The 23,209-nt window shown below is 35.7% G+C and overlaps 2 protein-coding genes across 2 annotated transcripts in view; one reads left to right on the top strand and one right to left on the bottom strand.

The window, feature by feature from the left end:
- LOC149923603 (uncharacterized) overlaps positions 1-5,051 on the bottom strand; it is a 50,959-nt gene extending 45,908 nt beyond the window's left edge. The window contains exon 1 of the mRNA XM_090160789.1: positions 4,957-5,051. The gene's annotated coding sequence lies outside the window, so the exon portion shown is untranslated. The remainder of the gene's footprint in view (positions 1-4,956) is intronic.
- Positions 5,052-20,638: 15,587 nt separating this feature from the next.
- Positions 20,639-22,807, top strand: LOC149923602 (uncharacterized). Its single transcript, XM_090161303.1, has 6 exons — positions 20,639-20,676; positions 20,740-20,845; positions 21,212-21,275; positions 21,987-22,083; positions 22,439-22,550; positions 22,611-22,807. Exons 2-6 carry the CDS (start codon positions 20,787-20,789, stop codon positions 22,756-22,758), a joined length of 480 nt encoding a protein of 159 aa, XP_090017429.1. The 5' UTR covers positions 20,639-20,676; positions 20,740-20,786; the 3' UTR covers positions 22,759-22,807.
- Positions 22,808-23,209: the final 402 nt, after the last annotated feature.

Below are 23,209 nucleotides of genomic sequence, written 5' to 3'. Positions count from 1 at the left end.
TTTGGTGAATTTTGTTCTAAGTAGGATATTCGAAAGATGGTGTTATGCTTAAGAAATTTCAAGAAAATGTGGAAGCGATGTTCCTTTGAGTCGAAACTTCCGAAACTGAACGGGATACATCTTGTTGAATTAATTCCATTCAATTAAGTTTGTTTACAACGTTTATATTATCATTTTTTAACATATGGATCAGGCCCGTAGCCACGGGGGTGCATTCGGGGGCAATGCCTCCACAAAAATAAATGTTGCCCCCTCAAATGAAATTTTTATTTGCCCCCACCTGCCCCCTCAATTGAATCCATTCCCCGTCAAAGAATACTCTCTGCCCCTTCATCTTTATTTTTTTTTAATCTCGTATTCGTTGAAATTTTCCTTTTGGAGCACTTGTCTTTGTCGAAGTTTTAGATCGTTATTTATAGGAAAGTAAAATACACGTTGTAGAATGGTCTGCTTCAGAAACCAAGGTTTTTCTTTTTGTTGAACACCAAAATAATTTCACTTACGTTAATTTTCGAAATTAGGTAACGAAAAAAATGTAGCCCCTCACAAAAAGCTACTGCCCCTTAACGAAATTTTCCTGGCTACGGGCCTGATATGGATTGTTGAAAGTCTACAGCAGTTATATTCTTAAAGATAATATAACCTCAACGCATTCTTTATGGAAGACCCTTAAAAATAGGAGCAAGAATTCATTCACTAGAAATATATATATAATGTGGGAGCGGCCGGGAGCGGCCAATAGACCCATGATGAAAGTTGGCGGGCCGAAAATTAACATTTTGACCTGGCAACTCAGCATTTGGACGGAACATCCGTTCCCTTACTTCCGCCTGTATATTTCAATGGCAGTCACGTGGTTCAAAACGTCACAAGCAGGATGTTCCGTCCAGAGGTCTCACTCAAGCCTCGTCTGCGGCCCCTCTTTTGTTATGGGTCTATATTGGAAGTGTTGCCGTTCCACACCAAATACACAAGGTTCTATTACCTTTAAGGCTAGCCTAGACTATTAATTATTTTAGTAATGGAATACGATAAATCTATTACAAAGCCAAAACAGAAATTATATTTTGGGACTTATGTTGAAGACTCTTAACTATAAATAAATTTGGTGTATTTCATTTAAATTATTATTAATTTATCTTAGATCCGAGGCGTAAAACTATTATTGAATCCAGAGGTCTAACATTTAAGGATCCGTATATTTATTTTTGGCTATATATTAAAATAAACTAATTATTTTAAAAGACTTTTTTATAATAGAAATTCCGTTAATTAAAGCCACGATTTTCATATTTATTATTGTTGTTACTTTATTAAAATTTAATAGCTTTAAAAGAAGTATACCAATTATGTTATTGGTTAAAATAAAGTTGCGTATACCCTTTTAAAATCTCTTTCAAAAGCAATATCGAAATTCGTGCATTGCGAAAAACGATTATAAATTCGCCATTTACACGCTTAAGCCTTGGCCTACTTTATTATCTCAGTCCTTTTCCGATCTCCAGAAGACGACCAGAGTTGTAACCCTCCGATTTTGTTTAACTCGGGGAATTAGTAGACTTTAACGTGACTTGAAAATTCGTAATGGGAAAATTTACGCTGGCCTATCGAAAATGGTTTTTACAACACAAAATAAACTTTTCTCTATGCGATTTAACATTGGAAAATCACCGGTTTCAATGGTCCCCCCTACGAAAAAACAATTAAATTTTAATAAACTTAAATTTTGAAAATATATAAAAAATTAGAAAATGGTACAATGTTCGGGTAATAGAGATTATTTTTGGGATAATACGCCTGTAGTTGGGTAAATGCGACCAAATTAGGGTAAATTCCTACCAATTAAGGTAAGTTCAAGTATTTGTGAATAAATGATATTAAAAGCAACAAAATCCAATTTTATTTAAGTAATTTCGTGTAAATTGGAAAAAGTTCAATAAATGGGGTAAAACCAAAAAATCTAGATTATTCAGGTAAATTCGAATAATTTCAATTAATTACAAGTAAAATTCAGTAAGATAAGTAAAGTTGGGTTAATCTAAATAAACTTTGGTTAATTCGACTAAATTGGACAAAGTTTAATAAATTTGGTAAAACCGAAAAATCCATTCTGGTAAATTCGAATGGTTTGAGTTAAATGCGAGTTAAATTCAGTAAGATAAATAAAGTTGGGTTAATCTAAATAAATTTTGGTTAATTCGATTAAGTGGGACAAAGTTTAAATCGTTTAATACATAAAACTTTGCCAAATTTATTTTTAAGTCGATATATAGGGGGCCCCAATTGATAAAAATCTCCTGATACACGCCAGACATTTTGAGTTGTAAATCGATGAATGCTTCTGCATAATGAAAACATTTTTTCAGTTTTTTATTAGTTTGCAGAATCTATCTCAAATAAACGAATCCCACCAAATAATGTGGATCTACTACATGCATCTCACGAAAACTGAGAAACAGATTCTCCAGTGCAACGGTTGATTTTTCAAACTTTCACATCATTGAAACGTTATTACGAGTATAGAAAACTTTCACCGAAAAATATTAATTGTAAGTCTACGCTATTAGCCTGTAGAAATTTACTCGCCGAATTTATATCATCGTATTTTACTTGTATCTATTTTGGTTGTATCTATTATTAGTAGGGAGTACAGTATGTATTGTAATGGCGGAGCTGTGGAAGTGAAAGGAGCGAGGAATTTCGAAAGTGTTTCCCGATTTCGCCATCGCGCGCACATGTTTAGTCCCCGCTCCCCGCTTGAACCAAAGTCTATGCTTGAAAGTTGATTGCTTCTCAACTGACTACAGCCCCGAGCAACGACCACCTGAAATAAGCAGGGGGCCCCTTTAGGAAAAGTAAGGCTTTCAATATTTTTCGAGCGAAGCGCTCTGCAGGGCTGCCAGTTGGGCGGTTTTCCAGCCCAATTGGGCTTCTTTAAAAGCTCACTCGCGTGAAATTTGTCGTTGGGCTGTTGGGATATTTTTGGTCTTCTCTTGTTTCCTCTCTTTGAAATAACCATTTTTATTAAAAAAAATATTTTTAAAGTCACTATTGAATAATTTGGTTCTTACAGTAAAGTGTATTCTGGATAAAATCCGAATTTGAATTATCCGCTAATTTTGAGCTATGCGCTTTTTTCAAGCCCCAAGAGTGATAAATCTAGCGGAGATTGTAAATGTATTATGTAGTGGCACTGCCAGCAGTAGACACGGGTAGGCACGTCTGCTATGTCTTTACATATTTAGTTGGCGGATATTAAGGCAGATGGAGCTATATTTCCTAAGCTCGAAGCTTATTATAGTTGCCTAAAAGGGTCTCTGGTGGGAATGCGAAGTGTAAATTTTTCTCTGTAATTAGGTTCAGTAATGTTCATAAAATGGTTTTAAAAAACGTCCTTATTACTTGAAAAAATATTGCCTAAACATTGCCCACCAAAAGTTGTATTTTTACACTTCCTTTTGGACTATTTCAGAAATATTTCCCATTTTTGGGCGAAAAAATTGGGCTACTTTCTAAATTTACTTGGGCGAAATTTTGGGCTATTTTGAAATTCGCGTTTCTTTGTTGGGCTGGAAATTGGGCTAGGTTTACGAGAAATTGGGCGTCACACTCCATAGATTTTCTGGCAGCCCTGGCACTCAGCTCTCTCTCTCTTGTTTTACGCCGGACCGAATGGGCAACTTTAGAATCTCTCCGCAACGGAGAAACTTTGTAAACCCCAAATGGGTAGTTTATTTGGAAATGTTTTAGTGTAAATAAATGTTTAAATTTAATCCGAAGTCGTCTGCAATGTCACCTTACACACGCCAAAAAATAAGGCCCGTTAGTTTTTCAGTCGGCTAATGGTGTGCCTAGAGCCAGCTCTCCCAGTTAGCCGTAATTCCCGAACGAGATAGTGGAAGGAAATCTACCTAGCCTAACTCAAATATTACCTGTTGGGAATTTATTAAAGAGGATTAGCAATTTTTATTAAAAATCATCCATCCTCGAGAATTCTCTTTATGAACTGCCAGTAGTTAAGGGACTCCCAAAGATTGGTGCCATATTTACTTGAAATGTACAAAAACACACCAAAAAAATTGCAAACACTCAATGAAAGTACCGTAAGAAAATTAAGATTAAAGGTACTTTTATTTTATTATTATTTAGTTTGTTAATTTTCCGGGAAAATAAAAATTTTCCGCAAATCGGAAAAATAAAAAATTGAAACTAAATTATTTTTATGGGTTTTTAATGTTTTGAACTTTTTATCGATATAAAATGTTTAATATCATTAAAAATACTACAAAACATAATAGTGTTACATTGTTAATCAGTTTAAACTAGTCTAGAGGTTTAGTTTTACTTTTAGATTTGAAAAAAATGAGGCGAAAATGCCGCTTTATTTAAATTTTCCAACAATATATTAGACTAATCATAGAATTATAACGTTTTTTATTTTTTTTCGGAAAAATACGGAAAATTTTCCGAAAAAAAGGTCTCGGTCATTTTCCAGAAAATTTCCAGAGCGGAAACTTTTCCGACTTACAACACTATTATTATTATTATTATTATTATTATTATTATTATTGTTATTATTATTATTATTATTATTATTACGGTAGAGATATTGATCTGTTCAGCTGTACAATAAGAGACATAAAAAATCTCCAACCTCACTAGCTTTAAGACACTCTCTAAACATTTGTAACTATTGTATATATTTTCATTCTAATTGTGTTTATATAATCTTTTAACCTTCTCGTTTTGTCCTTATTTATTTTTCTTACATTGTGTATCAACTTGCTGATGCTGTAACTAGTATTGTTTTGGTGCACATTAAATTTCATTTCATTTCATTTCATTTCATTTCATTTCATTATTATTATTATTATTATTATTATTATTATTATTATTATTGTTTATTATTATATTAAAGAGAACATTGGATATCTTTAAGTATCAAAATTTGCTTACTTTTAAAAAATTCGAAGCACCACTACTGTAGCTCTGACAAATGAGCGTAACTTGAAATAAAATCACTTGGAAGGTTATATAAAAATGAAGCTGTATTTTTATTATGACCAAGGTGTTTGGACTTCCATCTTTGAACTGTATCTATCGAACGAGTAGATGAAAAAAGTAAAAATTAAAAAAAAAATATCCGGAGGGGGGATTAAATAAATGGGGTCAGAAACGTTGGCGTGACAGTTTAGTTTGCGCGTAAAATTGATTGGGGCACATCTCGGGAACACGTTTGAGAGAAATTCGAAAGTCTGTTGGTAATATTTTGAAGAGAGCGGTTTCCGAGCTGCTCATACGTTCGCCTCTTTTTCCTTGTTCAATAGCATCATACTTAATGTTAAGCGTTTTACGTATTAACAGAAGAAAATAGGGGAAGTACGTATCTGTAGCTTTGAGCCGTAAAAGTCGTCGTGTGACCCACGAAAACGTCTTTTTACGCATAATAAACCAAACTGAAAACGTAGTTCCACTTTTGTTTTGATTCAACACGGCTATAAACGATGAAAGCAAATACGCGTTAGCTCAATTAGCAGAGAATGAGAAGGAAAATATGTTACAATTGTTCAATTTAAGAAAAATTGATTTTTTAAACGATGTATTCATCCGCGCGAAAATTCGTGAAAAGTTACGCCTTTCCAAAGCTGACTAGAAGCGTACTTCCCCCTATTTTCTTCTGGTATTATTTAATTCAGCGATCCTATTTAAGAGTTTAATAGTGGCCGAGGAACATTTAAGGTCCGTCTAGACCGAACCAAATCTAGGTACAATGGCTGATAATGAAATTTTCTTCGTTGACAAGCGAAGGGAAATTAACATTTAATATTTGCTTACTTTCGTTCAACCTTTACGTTTTATTCCGAGGGTGCACAAGTGGCGATATTTACTAACAAGGAGACTACCCGAGGTGGTTATCTCCGATTTGGTTCAAACTCGGGTGGTAAGTAGACCTTCATGTAACTTGGAAAATCCCTAAAAGGGTGGACACGAATGGGCTTTCATTTTGCCATAGCAACCAAAAATGTTTTTCACAACTTAAAAACTGATTACTCGTGTTTACCCAATATATGTATATTTACTCATATTTACCAAAATTGACGTATATTTGTCGAAATGTACCAGATTTAGCCATGATCTGAATTATGTATCTAATTGATGAACCTTTTTTAATTTTTTGAAAAATATTGTTACAATCTTCGATTTTCCCCAAGTTAATTTTCATAGAGAAAATCAGTTTTTAAGTTGCGAAAAACATTTTTGGTTGCCATGGCAAAACGAAAGCCCATTCTTGTCCACCCTTTTAGGGATTTTCAAGCTACATGAAGGTCTACTTATCACCCGAGTTTGAACCAAAAAATACACCCTTTACCATGGCAACCAACGAAAATTCAGAAAAAAATAAGAATATTGTTAGACTTTGTAACATTATTAACCTCAAGAACGCGTAAAAGCATAAGTCTATAATATCATTCTATAAGTTTGTCACTTTGGGGAATATTTTACTGAGAGCTAGTAACGGACACTTGATGTCATCACAAGTGCCTACATAAAGTCGTAGAAAATGAAGTTTATATATTATAATTTATTATTAGTTATTGATATTATCAAGAATGTATTTATTTATATTCAGGGAGAATGAATATGTCGAGACTATATCGACGGACACATTGAGGCCCTAACCCCGTCCCGCTAAGGGGGGGGGGAGGAAAAAAGGAGGCGGTCTTATTTTTTGCGTCTTCGCAGCAGCTATAATCGCGTCGAAAAACGTAATTTCTAAGAACAAATGAGATTGCAGTATTATTTTATTTTATTAAAGCGGAGGAGCATACCGGGGGCCCCAACGGGTGGAATTGGAGAAACGCTAAAAATAATCTCGACATATTCATTCTCCCTGAGTATAAATAAATACATTCTTGATATTATCATTACTTTATAATTAGATTATTATTCACGACCGAAACGAGTCTAGGTGGCGTAACGGCGCTAGCTACTCCGATGTAGCGCCTATGATCTAGCGTCTGCTACCGGCAAATTAAGAAGATATAAGAATGTTTTTTCTTAAATTATCTTTTAAAAATATAAAAGATTGGAGATTCTCAGGATTTCGATTATTAGGGGATCGCCTGTGGGTGTTTACTTGTTTGACGTGTAATTCTTTGATCGTTCATTTTTAGTTCAACGATAAAACAAAAATATATTTAGGGCAGCGCAGAATCCACAGTAACGACAGTTTGTAACAAGAAAAAACAAGTTGGCAAGCCAAAATATACCTCTCCTCGGTAGAATTGTCCCTAGTGGTATTAATTTCTCGAGATAACCCTTAAAGATATATCTCCGCAATTTAGAGTTATTTGTTAAAAATATTAACCCATTTCTATCCCGCCCGGTATAAAATTTTAATTATAATTAAAATAATTGAGACGAACGACCAATTTTAATTTATTCAGAATATCATAAGTTAAGTAGTTACAACAGTAAGTTAGACGTACTATAACAATGCACAATTGAATTAAACCCTTTTACAGAACAAGTTTATCAGTTAAATATAATACGAAGCAAATTTTAATGAAAGAAATATCTACAGAGGCTTTTTGGAATTACTCGCTTACGAAATACTTGCCGCATCTTTAACGCTCATTTTATTTCAACACTCGCCCTTGATGAAGATACCGTAGATATCTGGTAGTGGACGACTCGTTCACTTCCTGTTGACGTTGTGACGCATACCACATGAAAAAGACCAATGCCGTCCAATTTCCAATATCATATAATGACTCGCACACCCAAGAAATCATTGACTGCGTTAGAAATCGTAGATATCCAAATATCCACACCAAATGTATTTACAAGAAGCAAAAACCTTACCATCAACAAAGCACAGAGAGCCACTTGACTAACCGCCACCTCTTAAAGCAATTAACGTTAAATTATCTCCTTTGAATTAACAGAACTATATATAGGTCGTTAAGAAAGTGGACCACCCACAGGGTCTACCCTTTAACCCTCTAATCTCGGCTGACTGCGCTAAAACAAGATTTAACCTTTAAAAAATACCAGATTAGGCCTTCATAAATTCATTAATAAAAAAAGACTTTATTACCTATTATGCTTACGATGCCTGTCTTAATTTCAGTGAATCTAAGCAGCTATCGGTGGTTCTGTGGTAGAGCGCTCGACTGCCAAGCCGAATGGTCTGGGTTCGAAACCTGGGTGGCGCATTTGTTTTTAATCAATAGAGAAACGCTAAATTAGAATTTCTTCGATGCAATAATTTCAATTTCAATTCTATTTCAATTAAACCAAAATTTCGTACTCTATTAAATACGCTTCCGATAAAGCTGAAGGTCTAATTTTTAATAAGGCGTAACAAGTGTCGGTGGTTCTGTGGTAGAACGTCCGCCTGTCAATCAGGAGGTCTCGGGTTCAAATCCCGCCCGATGCGATCGCAAATTGATACTAAGACGAATACCGTGTAAAACTGGTGGAAACCCTGCCATTGGACGTTGAGAGGTAGCATTACACTCAGCACTCGGTCCGTCCCAAAGTCATTAAGAAGAAGTTGGAGAGAAAACGCCCATATAAACACAACAGACTCAACATGCACAACCATCAGAACACAAACACAACAAATTCAACACTCACAACCTACGCATAAACATTACAAAAACGTAAAACACCAAACCGTCACGACGGTGAGCGAAAAAACACCATCCAAACCAAACCGCAAATGCATCCGTTAACGCTCACCGTCGCACGGTGGTTTTGCCAACCCTTTGAGAAACTGCGTACGCAGTGATTACACTTTGCACCGAAAATGCGAACGCGTTCGCAGTCCTGACAGACAGACCCACCCACAGACCCACCCACAGACCCACAGACAGACACGGTCGTTGTATAACCCCTCCTAGGGGACTTTGTCCCCTCGGAGAGGTAAAAATAATGATATACACAGACCTATTTCCAGAGTACAACAGATTAGTATCGAAACGTCGCAGCGGATTGTGCCGAGTTATGTGAGGAGGGTTTGTCGAAGTGCGCCTCTTGAAGACTCGTATTTGGTGAACTTTGAGATTGACGGTTGATAAGTAAATTCGAATTTTTTAAGAATTTTTTTTGTAGGTTTCGTTTTCACTAGATTGGCTCGTAATGTGTTAGCATCGAAGATTAAGTAGTATCAGAGGTTCATAATAAACCCCTTGGGGTAAGTATTCCATTTCTCATTGAACCCATGTTATTTTGATGATAGATCATTCTGCGACAGTTCAAAAACCGCGGGCGCTTTCCATTGGTTCTTAGTATTATGAAGTGTTTTTTTTTTAAAGTATTATCGGAAGTAGTCACCGGGTGGCTTTGGGGTTTAAAAAATAAAATGGCGTCCTTAGACCAAGCTGGAGGCCACAATTATAAATTGATTTACTGTTTTTCCTTATAAATTAAATTTACAAGCTAATTAAATGTAATTTTTACGTTAAAGGTTGTTTAACTAATTAAGTTAAATAATAAATATGAAACAATGACAGGGATCTTTGTCAGAAATGAAACTTGAGCTTGCAGTCTTGAGGATAAAGTATGTGATTTTTTAGCTTTGGCTGCATGTATTAGGTGAAAACTATTCGCCGGTCCTGGACTGCTCAAAGAACTGTTCAGGACAGAGCTCTGACGTCAGAAAAATTTCCCGGACAGTTCGGGACTGGATCACGAATAGTCTAATCTAAAATAAAATATCCGTGGTTCTGCGGTAGAACGCTCACCTGTCGTGCAAGAGGGCTCGGGTTCGAATCCCGGCCGATTAAAAAAATTATATTACACCCAATGACAAAAAGAGGGCGCTTTTGGAAAAACCTTTTCCCTGATTCTAAGAAACTGGGTACGCAGTGATTACCCTTTGCCCCGAAAATGCGAACGCGTTCGCAGGCAGACAGACCCACAGACAGACAGACCCACCCACAGACAGACAGACAGACAGACAGACAGACAGACAGACACGGTGGTTGTATAACCCCTCCTAGGGTACAAAGTCCCCTAACATAACATAAAACAGTGTTAGAAACATCTTAAAAAGACTCAATAAATATTTTTATAATGTGTCTGCAAGTATAATTCGATAGCCAGAAGATAAAGAAGGCTTAAAGGGACGGTTTGAACAGATATCAGATTTACCTAATTTCTAGGGGATTTTAGTGAACTCTTTAATCTAATTCAGGGCATATTTTAAAATAAACCTTGAGCAAAGGAAAAACAATAAAACAAGTATAACCGTAAATTGTCAATTTTTATAGAAAATAAAGGATATTTACCATTGATCCATCAACCAATAATGTGTTAATTTGTTTTATGGTTGGCCTGTACTTGTAGACTCTTAAATATAGCGATAAAGTAAAATGAAAATCCATTTGGAGCCAAACCAATTTTATTTGTTTTTATTATTCACTTTTTTACATTTTAATCCCCTCACAGTTGCTTACTTCTTTGCCTTATTTACAAGACACAGGTTTATCCAGTTGTTGAAAACATGTAGAGGATGTTCTAATTGTTCCCAAATCTTCGTTGGGATTTCTCAAGGCAATAACTAAAAATTCAAAACCTTGTCTAGTTTTGAAAATAATACTGAATTTTTGGCATTTATTAATATCACAATATGCTTGTTGCAGTAGATATACATAGACTAGTTTAGCCAGCTGTAGAAAACTTGTAGGAGTGTAGACTATAGAGTGCTTTCGTCTGATACCATTTTGAAAATTTGTAACGTCACAGCTATAGTGTTAATAGTGGCCGCCATGACAGTTACCGTTTTTTATCAATAGGTGAATTACATTGGTGACGTCGCGAGTTTCGAATTGAAAGCACTCTATACGCAATAAAACTATCTTCACTCCTACAAGTTCGGTACACATTTTGTACCACAGGCTTAACCCATCTAATTTTCATAATAATACTTGTTAATTTCAAAATGCTTATTATACGCAGTCAGTCAAGAATGAATTATTGTTATCTGAGATTTAACTGAGAATACGCCTGATACTGCAAGGTGCGCACTGTCTCTCCCCCTTAGCCGTGAAAAACAAAATGAAATATAATCGATTTAGTTTAAGGATAAAGAATAAAAACTATAGAGTGCTTTCAATTCGAAACTCGCGACGTCACCAATGTAATTCGCCTATTGATAAAAAACGGTAACTGTCATGGCGGCCACTATTAATACTATAGCTGTGACGTTACAAATTTTCAAAATGGTATCAGACTAGATTCTACGCAGAGCAATATGCAGACGAATTTTCAGTCATTTGGAATTCGGTTCTCGCCAGTACCTGCTTTTGAGTAAGTACTGCTCGGACAGTCCAGAACGATGCGAAAACCTGTTCTCGAGAGCGAATAGTCTGCGCCCGAACTGTCCGATAATTCTATATCCGGCGAATAGTCTGCGTCGGGACAGTCCGAACGGTTCTGGACTGACGAATACTTTTCACTTATTATATTACTAATTTTAACTGATTTTCATTAAAAAATGCGATAAATATATTGTCTCGGTAATAAATGTTATTGTTGAAGACTGTTTCAAAACTGAAGGAAAATAAATTAACAATATTGCACAACCTGAGACAAAGTCTTGTTTAGAAACAAGCAAACCTGTTTCTGTTTTGTATCCATAATAATCTAATAGTGGATTTATATTTTAAAATGTTAATTAAAATAATATAAATATTATACATTACACGAAGTCAATAACTAAACATTTAAGTATTCTTCAAATATTTTCCAAAAGTAGCGATTAGTTGGAATGTTATTATGTTGGAAAAATGTTGAACACATTTGGTAATCTAATTTTATAACATTGTGAAAGCTTTAAATAATGTTTTTCATTAAAATATTAACGACAAAGCTGTTTTTGAAGGCTATGAAAATTTTAGTCATTACAGATGCAACTTTTAAATAGATATGATTATGGTCATGCTGAACTTCAAGCCAATTAAAAATAAATAAGAAATAATTTTGAAGCGTATATGATTTATGTTTATTTTACTTTGAATACAATAATATTTGAAAATAAATTTGGGTTTTAATTTAAAATTCAATTTATAAGAAAACTAACTACTGTAATTACATAATAACATAAACACAATTATAAAAAGTAAGACAGGAAATCCTATGTTTAAAGTCCTCTGGGCATATTTGTTATTGTTTTTATTTGTCATAAATTTAATATTTATATTAAAAAAATTGATAAACCAATAAAATTAAGGTTTATCTCTTTATCACAGTGGTTCTAGTAGGATAAGAAATATTTGTACAAACTAAGTTTTAAATATATAATTAACCTCATAATTAATATAATTTTTCTAGAAGCATTTTCAATCCTGGATATTACGAATTCACATTAGAAATCTTGAATTATTTAACTTGTCAATTCTTTCACTTATGATTCTTTGTAGAATTCCTATAAGACCCTTATGTTACTTTTGGTGATAAGGTGAAGTTTTTAGAAAAACCACCAAAATATTTCCCCAATATTTTGAAATACATTTTCCATTCACATTCTTTCCTATTTTAAAAGATATTAGATATTTAACATACTAAAATATTTTAACTTATTAAAAAGTATACCTTTCATAATTTTATCGGCAATGTTAAACGTCATCTAAGACGCGTTGTTTTAAACGTTTATTCCCATTCGACCGAAATCCCATTCGACCGAAAGAATTTTAAAATGTAGCCCAATTGGCGGGGTGATTTGGTATTTTATTTATAAGGTATGTACTATCGAAGATCCATGTTTAGGTTAGGTTAGGTTAGGTTAGGTTAGAGTTGGTTAAGTTTACTATTTCAGTTTTGGTTCAGTTACTTTTCTTGACTAGGTGAAGATAAAAATATAATTCATGCTCATTCCATTTTGTTTTCAAATAAATGCATAGTACAAAGATATTAAAATGGCCTAGCTAAATTCATAGCTACTGCATCTAGTAGGGAGAGTGCTACTTCATTTTGAGATTAAGACGGAATAAATAATTATTATTGATGTATAAATACCCTCCTTTATTAGCTATCCGCTCCATTGCAAACGACTTCAGTAACTAAATTGAAAACATAGCAAAAGCCAATTTATATAGCAGCGTTCGGTCGAATGGGACACATAAAAGCGTTCGGTCGAATGGGACACATAAAAACCGCACGTTTCGGCGGAATTCGGTCGAATGGGACACCTCAAAAACCGCCTTCGGTCGAATGGGATATCGGTCGAATGGGACTAAAGCGTTTTAAAGATCTTTACGTATGCCGACCGCAGACGACGGGCGGAGAACGCGCGTATGGTGTAGGATTATCAGCATCCGCGAGCAGGACGCGTTTGTATTCCGCCGCGTATAAGTAGAGCCCGTGAGTGCTGCCGAATGTTCTTAACTTATTGAGGTTAACGGTAATAGTAAGTGTAGGGAGCTGTTGGCTCGCGTGGCTTGAAGGGGCTTGCCACCACCCTCCTACGCGTTGTAACCCGGCCACCTGAATTAATGGCATTAAAAGTCGCTCGATGACTTAGGCCTAAGGTGGTGCCTTGGGTATTAGCCTAGCTGATTATTATTATTATTATTATTATAAACCGAAGGGTAGCTTGTCATAAAGAGAATCAGGAGGTCCAGTCTTGAAACCTATTTCCAAAGAACAACAGATTAGTACAACCATGCAGTGCCAGTCGCTATCGAAACGACGCAGCGGATTCTGCCGAGCGATGTATTAATATCTCTGTGGTGCATAATGGTGCGAAACGGGGGCTTTTGATTTGTACATGATCGGAGGTGTTTCCTTTCCTCAAAGGCGGGAGAGGTTGATATTAGGATAGCCCCCCCCCCCACTTCAATGTAAAAGGTGCGTTTGATTGACACCTTTTTAAAGGTGATACACGTGTAGGGGCGCTGAGGTTAGCCTGACTTCCCCACTTTAAAATTTGAATAACTTTTTATTTATAACGGTGCGTAATAATGTCTCTGTGGTGCATAATAGTGCGTAAAGGGTGCGTTTGATTGGTACCTCTTTTAATGGTATTCTTGTATAGGGGGCGCTGAGGTTAACCTGGCTACTACTCTTTCATACTCAAAACTGATATTTTGTTCAGGCATGTTTTTTTAGTAGTAAATAAGCAAGGAAAGCGATCGGGCACAGGATGACGTAAAAAGCCATTGGTGCAAGAAAATATCTGGGAAGGATGTGATTTTCCTAAGGCTTAAGAAAATCACTTACCTAACCCACGGCCAACTTTAACACTCGTGCAATAGCGGCCAACCCAACGACCGTGGTGCTGAACGCCGACGGTTTATAGCTTGGTTTATAGTGGGAAAATCCTTGTTCATGGAATTTCGGCGAATGGGTTGGCCGCTATTGCGCGAGTGTCATAGTTGACCGTGTCTAACCTCACCCCTTTCGTGAGCTAGGGGCAAAACAAAACCAGAGACAATTTGTTGTATTGGGTCAGTGTTTGGGAGATATCGCGGTGTAATCTGAGTAACTACTTTATCCCCTTTCTTCAGTGCCGATCGCTTTCGCGGATTGTTACAAATTTAGGGAATTGCACGACGTACATGCGAAAACTGGTTTTTAAAACGTCGCTCTCCGCGAAATAGCTGGCAGCTAATTGTTCGTAGCCTAAATCTAATGTTTTAGATAAATTAACCACCAAAATTGCAATTAATCATAAAAATTCGATTAACTGTTTATTTATGGATATTATTCGCGACTATTATACGAATTTATATGTAACAAATAAGTTTTTATTCGGATAATATTCGGATATGGATATAAAAGAACCGAAAATTTCTTATCCGAACGCCGAGCCCTAGTTTTAGTTGTGTTATAACACAATGAACTTCTTGAAGATATGGTTTCTCAATTTGCATTGCGGAAAGAAAAATTCGAGGAGGATAACAACAGATTCAACCACTAAGTCTCGGTCTAACTTATCTAACGCTTCGGTTTTTTTTGTCTTCATTGTTTTCACTTTCAACGAGTTCAGTTTGAACTCCAGTCGCAAACAACTCTTTTACGTAAAAATTACACTGATTTGCCTGGTTTATAGGCATTTATGCCAATTGAGCTGGGATTTTTTTCCTTTCTTAGTGTATTGTAAAGTGTGGGACATTTCAGTCCACTCGTCCACTTGATTAATCAGGGGCGAGATATGTGTAACGGCCACGCCAACGGGGGGATACGTGGGGACAGGGGTAGGGACACGCGTGGCGGAAGTATTCCGACCACCCGTTGGGGGATTGGTAGTCGTCCTCAAACGGCCAAACACAAACTCTGCCTCCCAGACGCTTGGGATTATAGGAGTGAGCCACTGCTCCCGGCGGTTGAGCTGGGGTTTTTTTCCGAGCCATCTAGAACTGCAATTACGGAAAGAGCTTGTAAGAAATCCCACCAGGGTGTGTAGCATCGCGAAACACTACTTTTACAAATTTCGGACCAAAATTTTCTAAGGGTGGGAAGAATTGGGGGTTTGCACCTTAGATTTCAAGAAAACCAAAGGGAAAGGTACAGAATACCGCTAATGCCAGACTTTCTGTTTATGTCTATTTATTTTTGGAAATAGATCATTTTGAAGCTGTTCCTTATAATTTTGAACCCTTATTGGCTGATCATCCTGAATATAATGACAATGAAGATGATAGCGAAAATGAAAATGTTCAACAATTTCTTGCAGCATCCAATAATGAACCAATAGGAAATACCAATTGGTAACAATAAACCCTTAATTTTCTTTAGTAACTTCTATTTTCATTGCCTTTGGGTGTACGGGTGGGAATTATAAGCCAATGCCTACATATGTTGAGAGAGTATTTGTTGCAGAGAGATGAAAAGGCTAGTGCAAGAAACTTAATCAGGCTTACCCCCAGTAGCAAATTTTGGTCGGGCCGACGTCGTCTAAAAAGGGTCGGCCGACTAAGTCGGATCGTAGTAGGCTACCCGGTCCAAATGTCACCGTCGGCCGACTGCACGGTTTTAGGTCGGCCTTGAGTCATTATGTCGTTGTCGGCCCGACTTATTTTTGGACAGGTGGCCCACCCCAATAAATGTTAGCCCGCCAACTCTTAATTCACAACTGTATCTCAGTCGGCCCTACCATCATTCATTCATCTTTCTTATCAGTCGGCCCTACCATTATTCATTCATCTTGTTTATCAGTCGGCCCTACCGTCTTGCCGACCAATTTAGTTTTGTCTTCTCTACACAAAATTATACAGATTTGTTTTATAAAGTCATAAAGAAAAATTTAGTTCAGAGATAAATTGAGTTTATTATCGTTTTTATAAAGCTCATCAAAAAAGGGTTTTCTAAGATTAATATTGAAAATAAAAAAATAATATAAATGAAATCTTCCGGGCAATGTGGTTTTGGGGGCTACATTCATATTCGGCACTAATTTTATCACAAAATATGATCTTCATAAAACGTCTGAATATTTCAAAACATAATGAAAATTTAAGAAACTTTAAAAACCAAAACGAATCCGCGATCAATTTTACAGACCACATCTTAGAAACTCTTATATAAAATATACGTATCTCAAAATGCTAAGGCATAATTTTATCAGCCTTGTAAACTTTTAGGCCACTATTTATCACAGTAAATAAATTTCTTACAAAACACTAAATGTCCTCCCCAGTTCAGTTTACTATATTATTATAACAAAATGTTTTATCTTTCAAAATTAAGCTGTATTACCCGTACTAAAATACTAAAAATGTTTTTTTTTCATTCACTTGTTTCCACTTTATCTTTGCCATTTGCAAATTGCAATAGTGTTGTATGCACCCTTTACTTTTCAACTTCTTCTTTGACGACCACCTTGTCTGTCCTTTGCATGTTTAAACCATGTTTTGATAGTATTTCCAACCTCGATTTCCTTCACAACTTTCGGGTTTGCGCTAACTTAAACGGCATCTACGAATAAATTACCCAAGTCACTTGTCTGAATTGATTAAACTCGGATAAAATTAATCATATCTATTATTACACACTTCAGCTTCAGATCTTCGAATGCAAATTTGTCATTAGCACCCTTCCAATTGCAAGAAAGATAAATCTCATGAGAAAGGCGCTTTCTCATTATTGCTCTTGTTGAGTCCTTAAAATTTTTGGTTCCCCACCTTGCAAACTTGTTTATTTGTTTTAAAATATTGAAATCTAAATTTAATTATAACTATAAATTAGTACAGTGATATATGCAAGTCTCTCAATTTAACAGAGCGAAAAACCGTTGCAACAAAAAAAGATAAATGAGCATAGTCTTTCTCTATCACCCAGACTTAAGTAAAAAACTTGGACAACTCACAGCTTCCATTCTAATTTCATCCTCCAAAAGCTATACCATCAAATAAAATTAAATTTTCAGTACTTTTTATTGGAAAATAAGACAAACCAGAAGAACTTAAGTCCAGTTTTACGCCAGCAAAAACAGAGTCATCCACAATCTTAAATAGCCCTTTCAAATGGGCATCACACCTACCATTATACCTCCCACATCTACTAAGCGAGGTGAACAGACTTCCATGCGTATGTCTTCTATTTAAATTTAGTAACATTATATCGCTTCCATGGACAATAAGTTTTAATTTATCCTGTTCATATTTGTAAGGCGACTTTTGCTGTTTTTTCTCCATTATGACCAAGGCTTAAATATTGGCGGTACTACCGAAGACGGCGAAGAGTAGGCCTATGCTTAACACGCCGGGAATTTTATATTATTTAATCTTCTAATAGTCGTGATAAATAAATTTAACACACAATTATTGTCTAAGAATTGATTAAATACCTTTAGAAATATGAATCCAAGTCGATATTATAAACAAAACCAACTAAAATAGCTGATATAATCACCCTGACTCCCACGTGTTGATTGACGACTTGATTAAATTTTTCTCTCTAACGGTCATTTTTAACAGGTTTGCCGGGCAAGCAAAGATTCCTACTGTAGTTCAAAAACCGCCAAATAAAAGGCAATATAAATTTATTTCTTAAATTTATTACTAAAGAATATAAGTATTTAAATTAATTTTATTACTAAAGAATATAAGTATTTAAATTAATTTTGAGGAAGACATAATAGTAAGAAAAGATCAAACAATATCAATGTTTTAATAATATGCATTTTAATCTGTGGCATAACTTTAAAAAAACCACTGAGAAATGAATTATACTCTAGCCAAATTAATGATTATTCAGGCCAAACTGGCATACTAGTTTTATAGATTTATCCACTTTGCCGACGTTGGCCCAACCATGATTTGATTTGTGTTTTACACAGTTGCAAATTTGAGTATTATGAAAATATTTACGCTTAGATTAGCACTGCCAAAGGCAGGGACTTCAAAGACTACGCGTAATCCCATTAGTACAGTCAAAGGTACGGCTCTGTACACCGATTACGCGGAGTGATCAGCCCCTCGCTTTTACTGCCACCAGCTGAATGTTTAGCCGCTAGAGTATCAGTTGTACATGGTGAGACCATAAAGTCTTTAGCGATAGGATGTTGTACCGCATTCCATAAGTCATATCAAAAAGCTTTTTCACATATTCTATTAGTTTGAGACTAATCAGTACAGTATCAAAGTATGGTAAGCTATATTTTTGTCTTGTGTTGGGAAATTAATGTATGTTTTGACCGGTAGGTGATAGACGAAAGCTGTCAATGGCAAAGTTGTAGAACATACTTGAAAACGAGGGGCTAACCACTTCCCGTAATCGGTGTACACCCTAACTGTAATGATTACGTAATCTTCCGTAATCTTTTGTACTCATTCGTAATCCCGTAATCATTTGTAATCAACGTACTCATTCGTAATCCCGTAATCATTTGTTATCTTCGTACTCATCTGTAATCACTCGTAATCGTTATGAAATAACGCGTACTCATCTGTAATCACGTGTAATAATTTTTAATAGCGCGTAAACATCTGTAATCACGCGTATTCATTGAAATTATCCGGTACTCAATTACTCACCCGTAACAATTTTAAAGTTTTGGGTTGCCTGTGTACTCATCGTAAACATTCTGTACTCATCGTAATCATTCTGTACTCAACGTAATCATGTGTACTCATCTGTACTCATTAATGATTACGTAATCGGTGTACAGGCAAATTCTTACTGGTTAGCCCCTCGCTTGAATATGTACAAATACGTTTTTTACTGTTGCAAAAGACCGATTTTCCCCAAATATAATGAAAAATAGCAAGTCGGTTATAGGAGGCAATAGCCTCGTTAAAAAAAATTTAAAGTTTACTTCTTGTCTGACTAATTTGTAGCTTATCAGCATAACACATTACATTACTTTGTATATGAGATCAAATGTTCAATAATATCCAGGTTTGCGATAACGTTTATAAGTTTGTAAAAACGTTGTCTAATTAGAACTTGATTTTGTTCAACAATAGTTTTGTATCGTAATAGTTTGTACAAAAGTCGGTTTTCAATTAGAATTTAAAGCGGAACTAGTATTAACTGTCATCAGTCTCTCAATCCAATCGTGTACGCTTGTTTGTACTCACCAAGAGCGCTCTTTAGTTAATGGGCACATTATTTTTCGGTCAAGGGAATAGTAACACTACTAGAGGTATCCAGCTGTTTCCAAATCGCTATCCTAACAGATGTTTGGTACTTCAACAACAATGGAAATATCAATTCCAGGTTCCGCTGACTAGGCCATCACAACCTCGACATGAACGACACTGCCCTAGCCTACTTTGTGCCATACCCTCAGGCAAGCATTAGACGCGCCAGTGAGGACCTGGGCTTAACGAGGGATCATGTCTGGAGGATTCTTGATCGTTACCACTTCCATCCGTTTCGAGCGACTCTCCGTCAAGCTCTTCATGATGAGATATGGAACGTCAATTTTATTTTGGCAACTAGCTAAGCATCGTGTCTGACGGAAACCCCGACGAGTGTTCCTTTTCTAGAAATAGCCCCTTCAACCACATGTGGAGTGACCTAAATCCACTCTGGAGATTTCATAATCACCATCAAGTGCAATTCCGAATCAACGTATAGGCTGGTCTGCTCAGGGTCGGGATTATTGGTCTTTTTTGCCTGCCACAACGTCTGAATGGACAGAACTTCTTGAATCTCTTGCAGAATGCAGAATGAATTAGCGGACGACATTCATCACAAGAAGAAAATCTCCCTCTAGCGAAGCGCTGTCAAAGGCTACGTGTGACGCGTTAGCAAGCGGACGCGAAACGGCGACAAAGCCTGTAATGCAATCTGTCTTGTGAATAGCTCTCAGAAAAACTTTCGCACGTGAAGAATAGGAAGTGTCACACTTATGTAACCATATTAGACACTTATGATACCGTGTAATATCGATACTTCTTGATTGCGTAAATATTTATTTTATAATAGACACTTTAAAATAAACAGTTAATTTAGGTTCGGGTGACCTTAGTTTGGCGCAGTTAGGTAACAGTGAAATAATAAAGGCCTGTGCACGCCTCCGGACAAGTTTGCTTCATTTTAACGATGCGACGACTTGTTTCTTTGGTTCTGATTCACGAAAGATGGCTCTATGATAGTAGGATAAATTTACCGTGCACGGTCCTTTATAATAACGTAGGCAACGATTAAATACAAACGTTATATTTATGCCCGCGCCACGCGCCACGAAAATAGTTTTGAAAAGTTATCGTCTTAAAAGTACTTAAACTTTAGCCCTAACGGCTATACTTGCCTATTCAATTAACTTTTTACTTAAGTTAGAATCTTTGCATTGTGTTTGGGCCACAGTTTCGGCCATATTTGAGAAAATGAACACCAATCAGGGAACATCGTCAAATGTTAGAAGGTCGTTGCTATTCAACAGCACGTGAGTTGTACACGAAAGCTATAAAATTTTCACTTAGGCCTACATGGTAGAAACTTGGATTTAGTTAATCCATCGACAAATAAAAGATTTTCCAGGTGTACCTTTCCCTATACTCAAATTGTCGTTTCTTCAACGTAAAACACCATGGCTTTAACATAAACTGTACGGTGCAAAACTGCAACACAATTTCAAGTTTTACACTGTAAGGTTCATGGTAAATCGGGGATCAACCACCCTAAAAATTCCGAAATGACCAATAATCATCCTAAAAATTTTGAAATGACCAAAAACCACCCTAAATTCTGAAATTACAAAAAATCAGCAGTAATTAAAAAAAATAAGAATATTTATAAATTTCACTTTTAGAATCGATTTCAAAAAATTTGTTATTGAAATTGAAAACCTCAATGAACAAACAGTAGCTTTTAAGGTATGTATTGCGGTAGCTACATTTGTTCGAATTTCAATCGTCCGAACGGTGGAACAAATGTTCGAATTTCATTCGTCTGAACCGCCGAAATAACAAACGTTTCAATTGTTCGAATTGGACAACTTGTTTGTTTCATTCGTCCGAATCGGTAGCATCACTTGTCCGAATTCTGTCGCTAAATTAGTATTTCTTATTGCTGTTTTCTTTTGGTTCGGATTTTTTTAAGTGCAAGAATTAAAAATAAAAAACTACATTGTAAATATCGTTGTTTGTTCAAGTTGTCTTTCCTTAATTGCTGCTATAGTAAGTGGGAATTGCGTTGAATGTTGTGGATATTTTAGGTTAGGTTAGGTTAGGTTCACGTTAATGTTACTATTTTCTTATATTAACAATATTTAAAAAAAAAACAACCAATTCCTAATGTTCGAAAAAACGGACAAACGAGTATTCGAACAAATGAAATTCACCAGTAAAAGTAACATAAATTGAACGACTAAATCACCAACAAAAGTTGTGATAAATTTTTCGGGCAAATGAAATACGTTTTAGGACATACGATCCTGTTTTCCGGCATTCGGACAAATGATCATTCGGACATTTGTACCACCGTTCGGCCGAATGAAATTCGAACAAATGTACCCAAATCGTATAAAGTTTAACATTCCAAAATATCGAACTTAAATTGACATTAGTATTAAACATTTATGCAAGATGCAACCGAACAACATTGAAAGTTATCAAGCTAACCCGACAACAGGTCTTTTGAAGCCAGGTGAAAAGGTCTCAGTCACTATCCTTAAAACGCCAGGTAAAAACGCCATTACAGGCAGCCCCTTCATTTTCTTTCATTTTAATTCAAGGTGAATAATTTGATTTCAATAATAAATCAAATTTTATCGGGATCCGTGGGTAACTTAAATCCATCAATATAATCAAACCTAAAATTCCGTAAAAGCAAGAATGAACTAAAGTTAGCTGAGAGGAGGCTTCAGTTATTACTTGCTACACGACATTTGTATTAAAAATTTAATATTTGGGAATTGAAACGTAATTGACTTGAACAGTAAATATAGTCGAAAATAAACGTGGCAATGGAACGCGTATTAGTGTAGACGGAACTTCATTGCGCGTAGACTCTTTACCCTTCAGTTGGTCCCTTTCAGGAAATAAAATACTTTTTGAGGATGAAATAGTTTTAATAACAATCCCGCTGGAAGAACAAGACTCGGAAACAGTCTGGTCCAGTGCGCCAGAAGATCAGAAAATTTATCATAAGTAATAAACACCGTATACTTTAATACCTACAACCTTACTTAATATTAATCGAATGTATAGGATATTAATTGGACACACCTGTGACGAAGAAGGTGGGAAAACCACTAGTGACAATTCAAAAAACATTTACGACGAACTCCCTCGAATATTGCGTACAAGAATTTCAAAAATCATTAGGAGAAAAACTCCTACATGTATAAGATTATGATAAATTTATATTTTGTTATTTTCCTATCTCCTACAGAATTTTTGTGTATTGGACATTTGCTAAATTGTAAATAAAAATTAAAAAATCATGTTTTCTTTCAATGTATAAATTTATAGAGGGCGTTTAATTTATCCATGATTAATAATTGAAAAGCTATTTCTGCTACGAATTTGATATTTTCAGATCGCATAGCACACGCAGGGGGTTATTAGGTAAAACGTGAATTGGCTAACACCGAAACTTAATATAGATGGCACATCATGGCAGTAGCGTTTCTATCGAATGACAAAGAAATCAATAAACCCACTAGCCCTTTCACGCGCTTTTTAAGTTCTCCAGTTTCTCACTAGGCGGCACTCTTTCTACTTTTTTGATTTGGCACCTTCCCAAATGTATAACCTCCATCCCTGAGTAACTTTAAGTTGAACAAGTCGGCCAAGGCCGTAATATT

The sequence above is a fragment of the Leiobunum rupestre genome, chromosome 10 (assembly GCF_980474605.1).
Source record: "Leiobunum rupestre chromosome 10, qqLeiRupe1.1.hap1, whole genome shotgun sequence".
NCBI lineage: Eukaryota > Metazoa > Arthropoda > Arachnida > Opiliones > Sclerosomatidae > Leiobunum > Leiobunum rupestre.
This window is presented reverse-complemented; position numbering and strand designations above follow the sequence as displayed.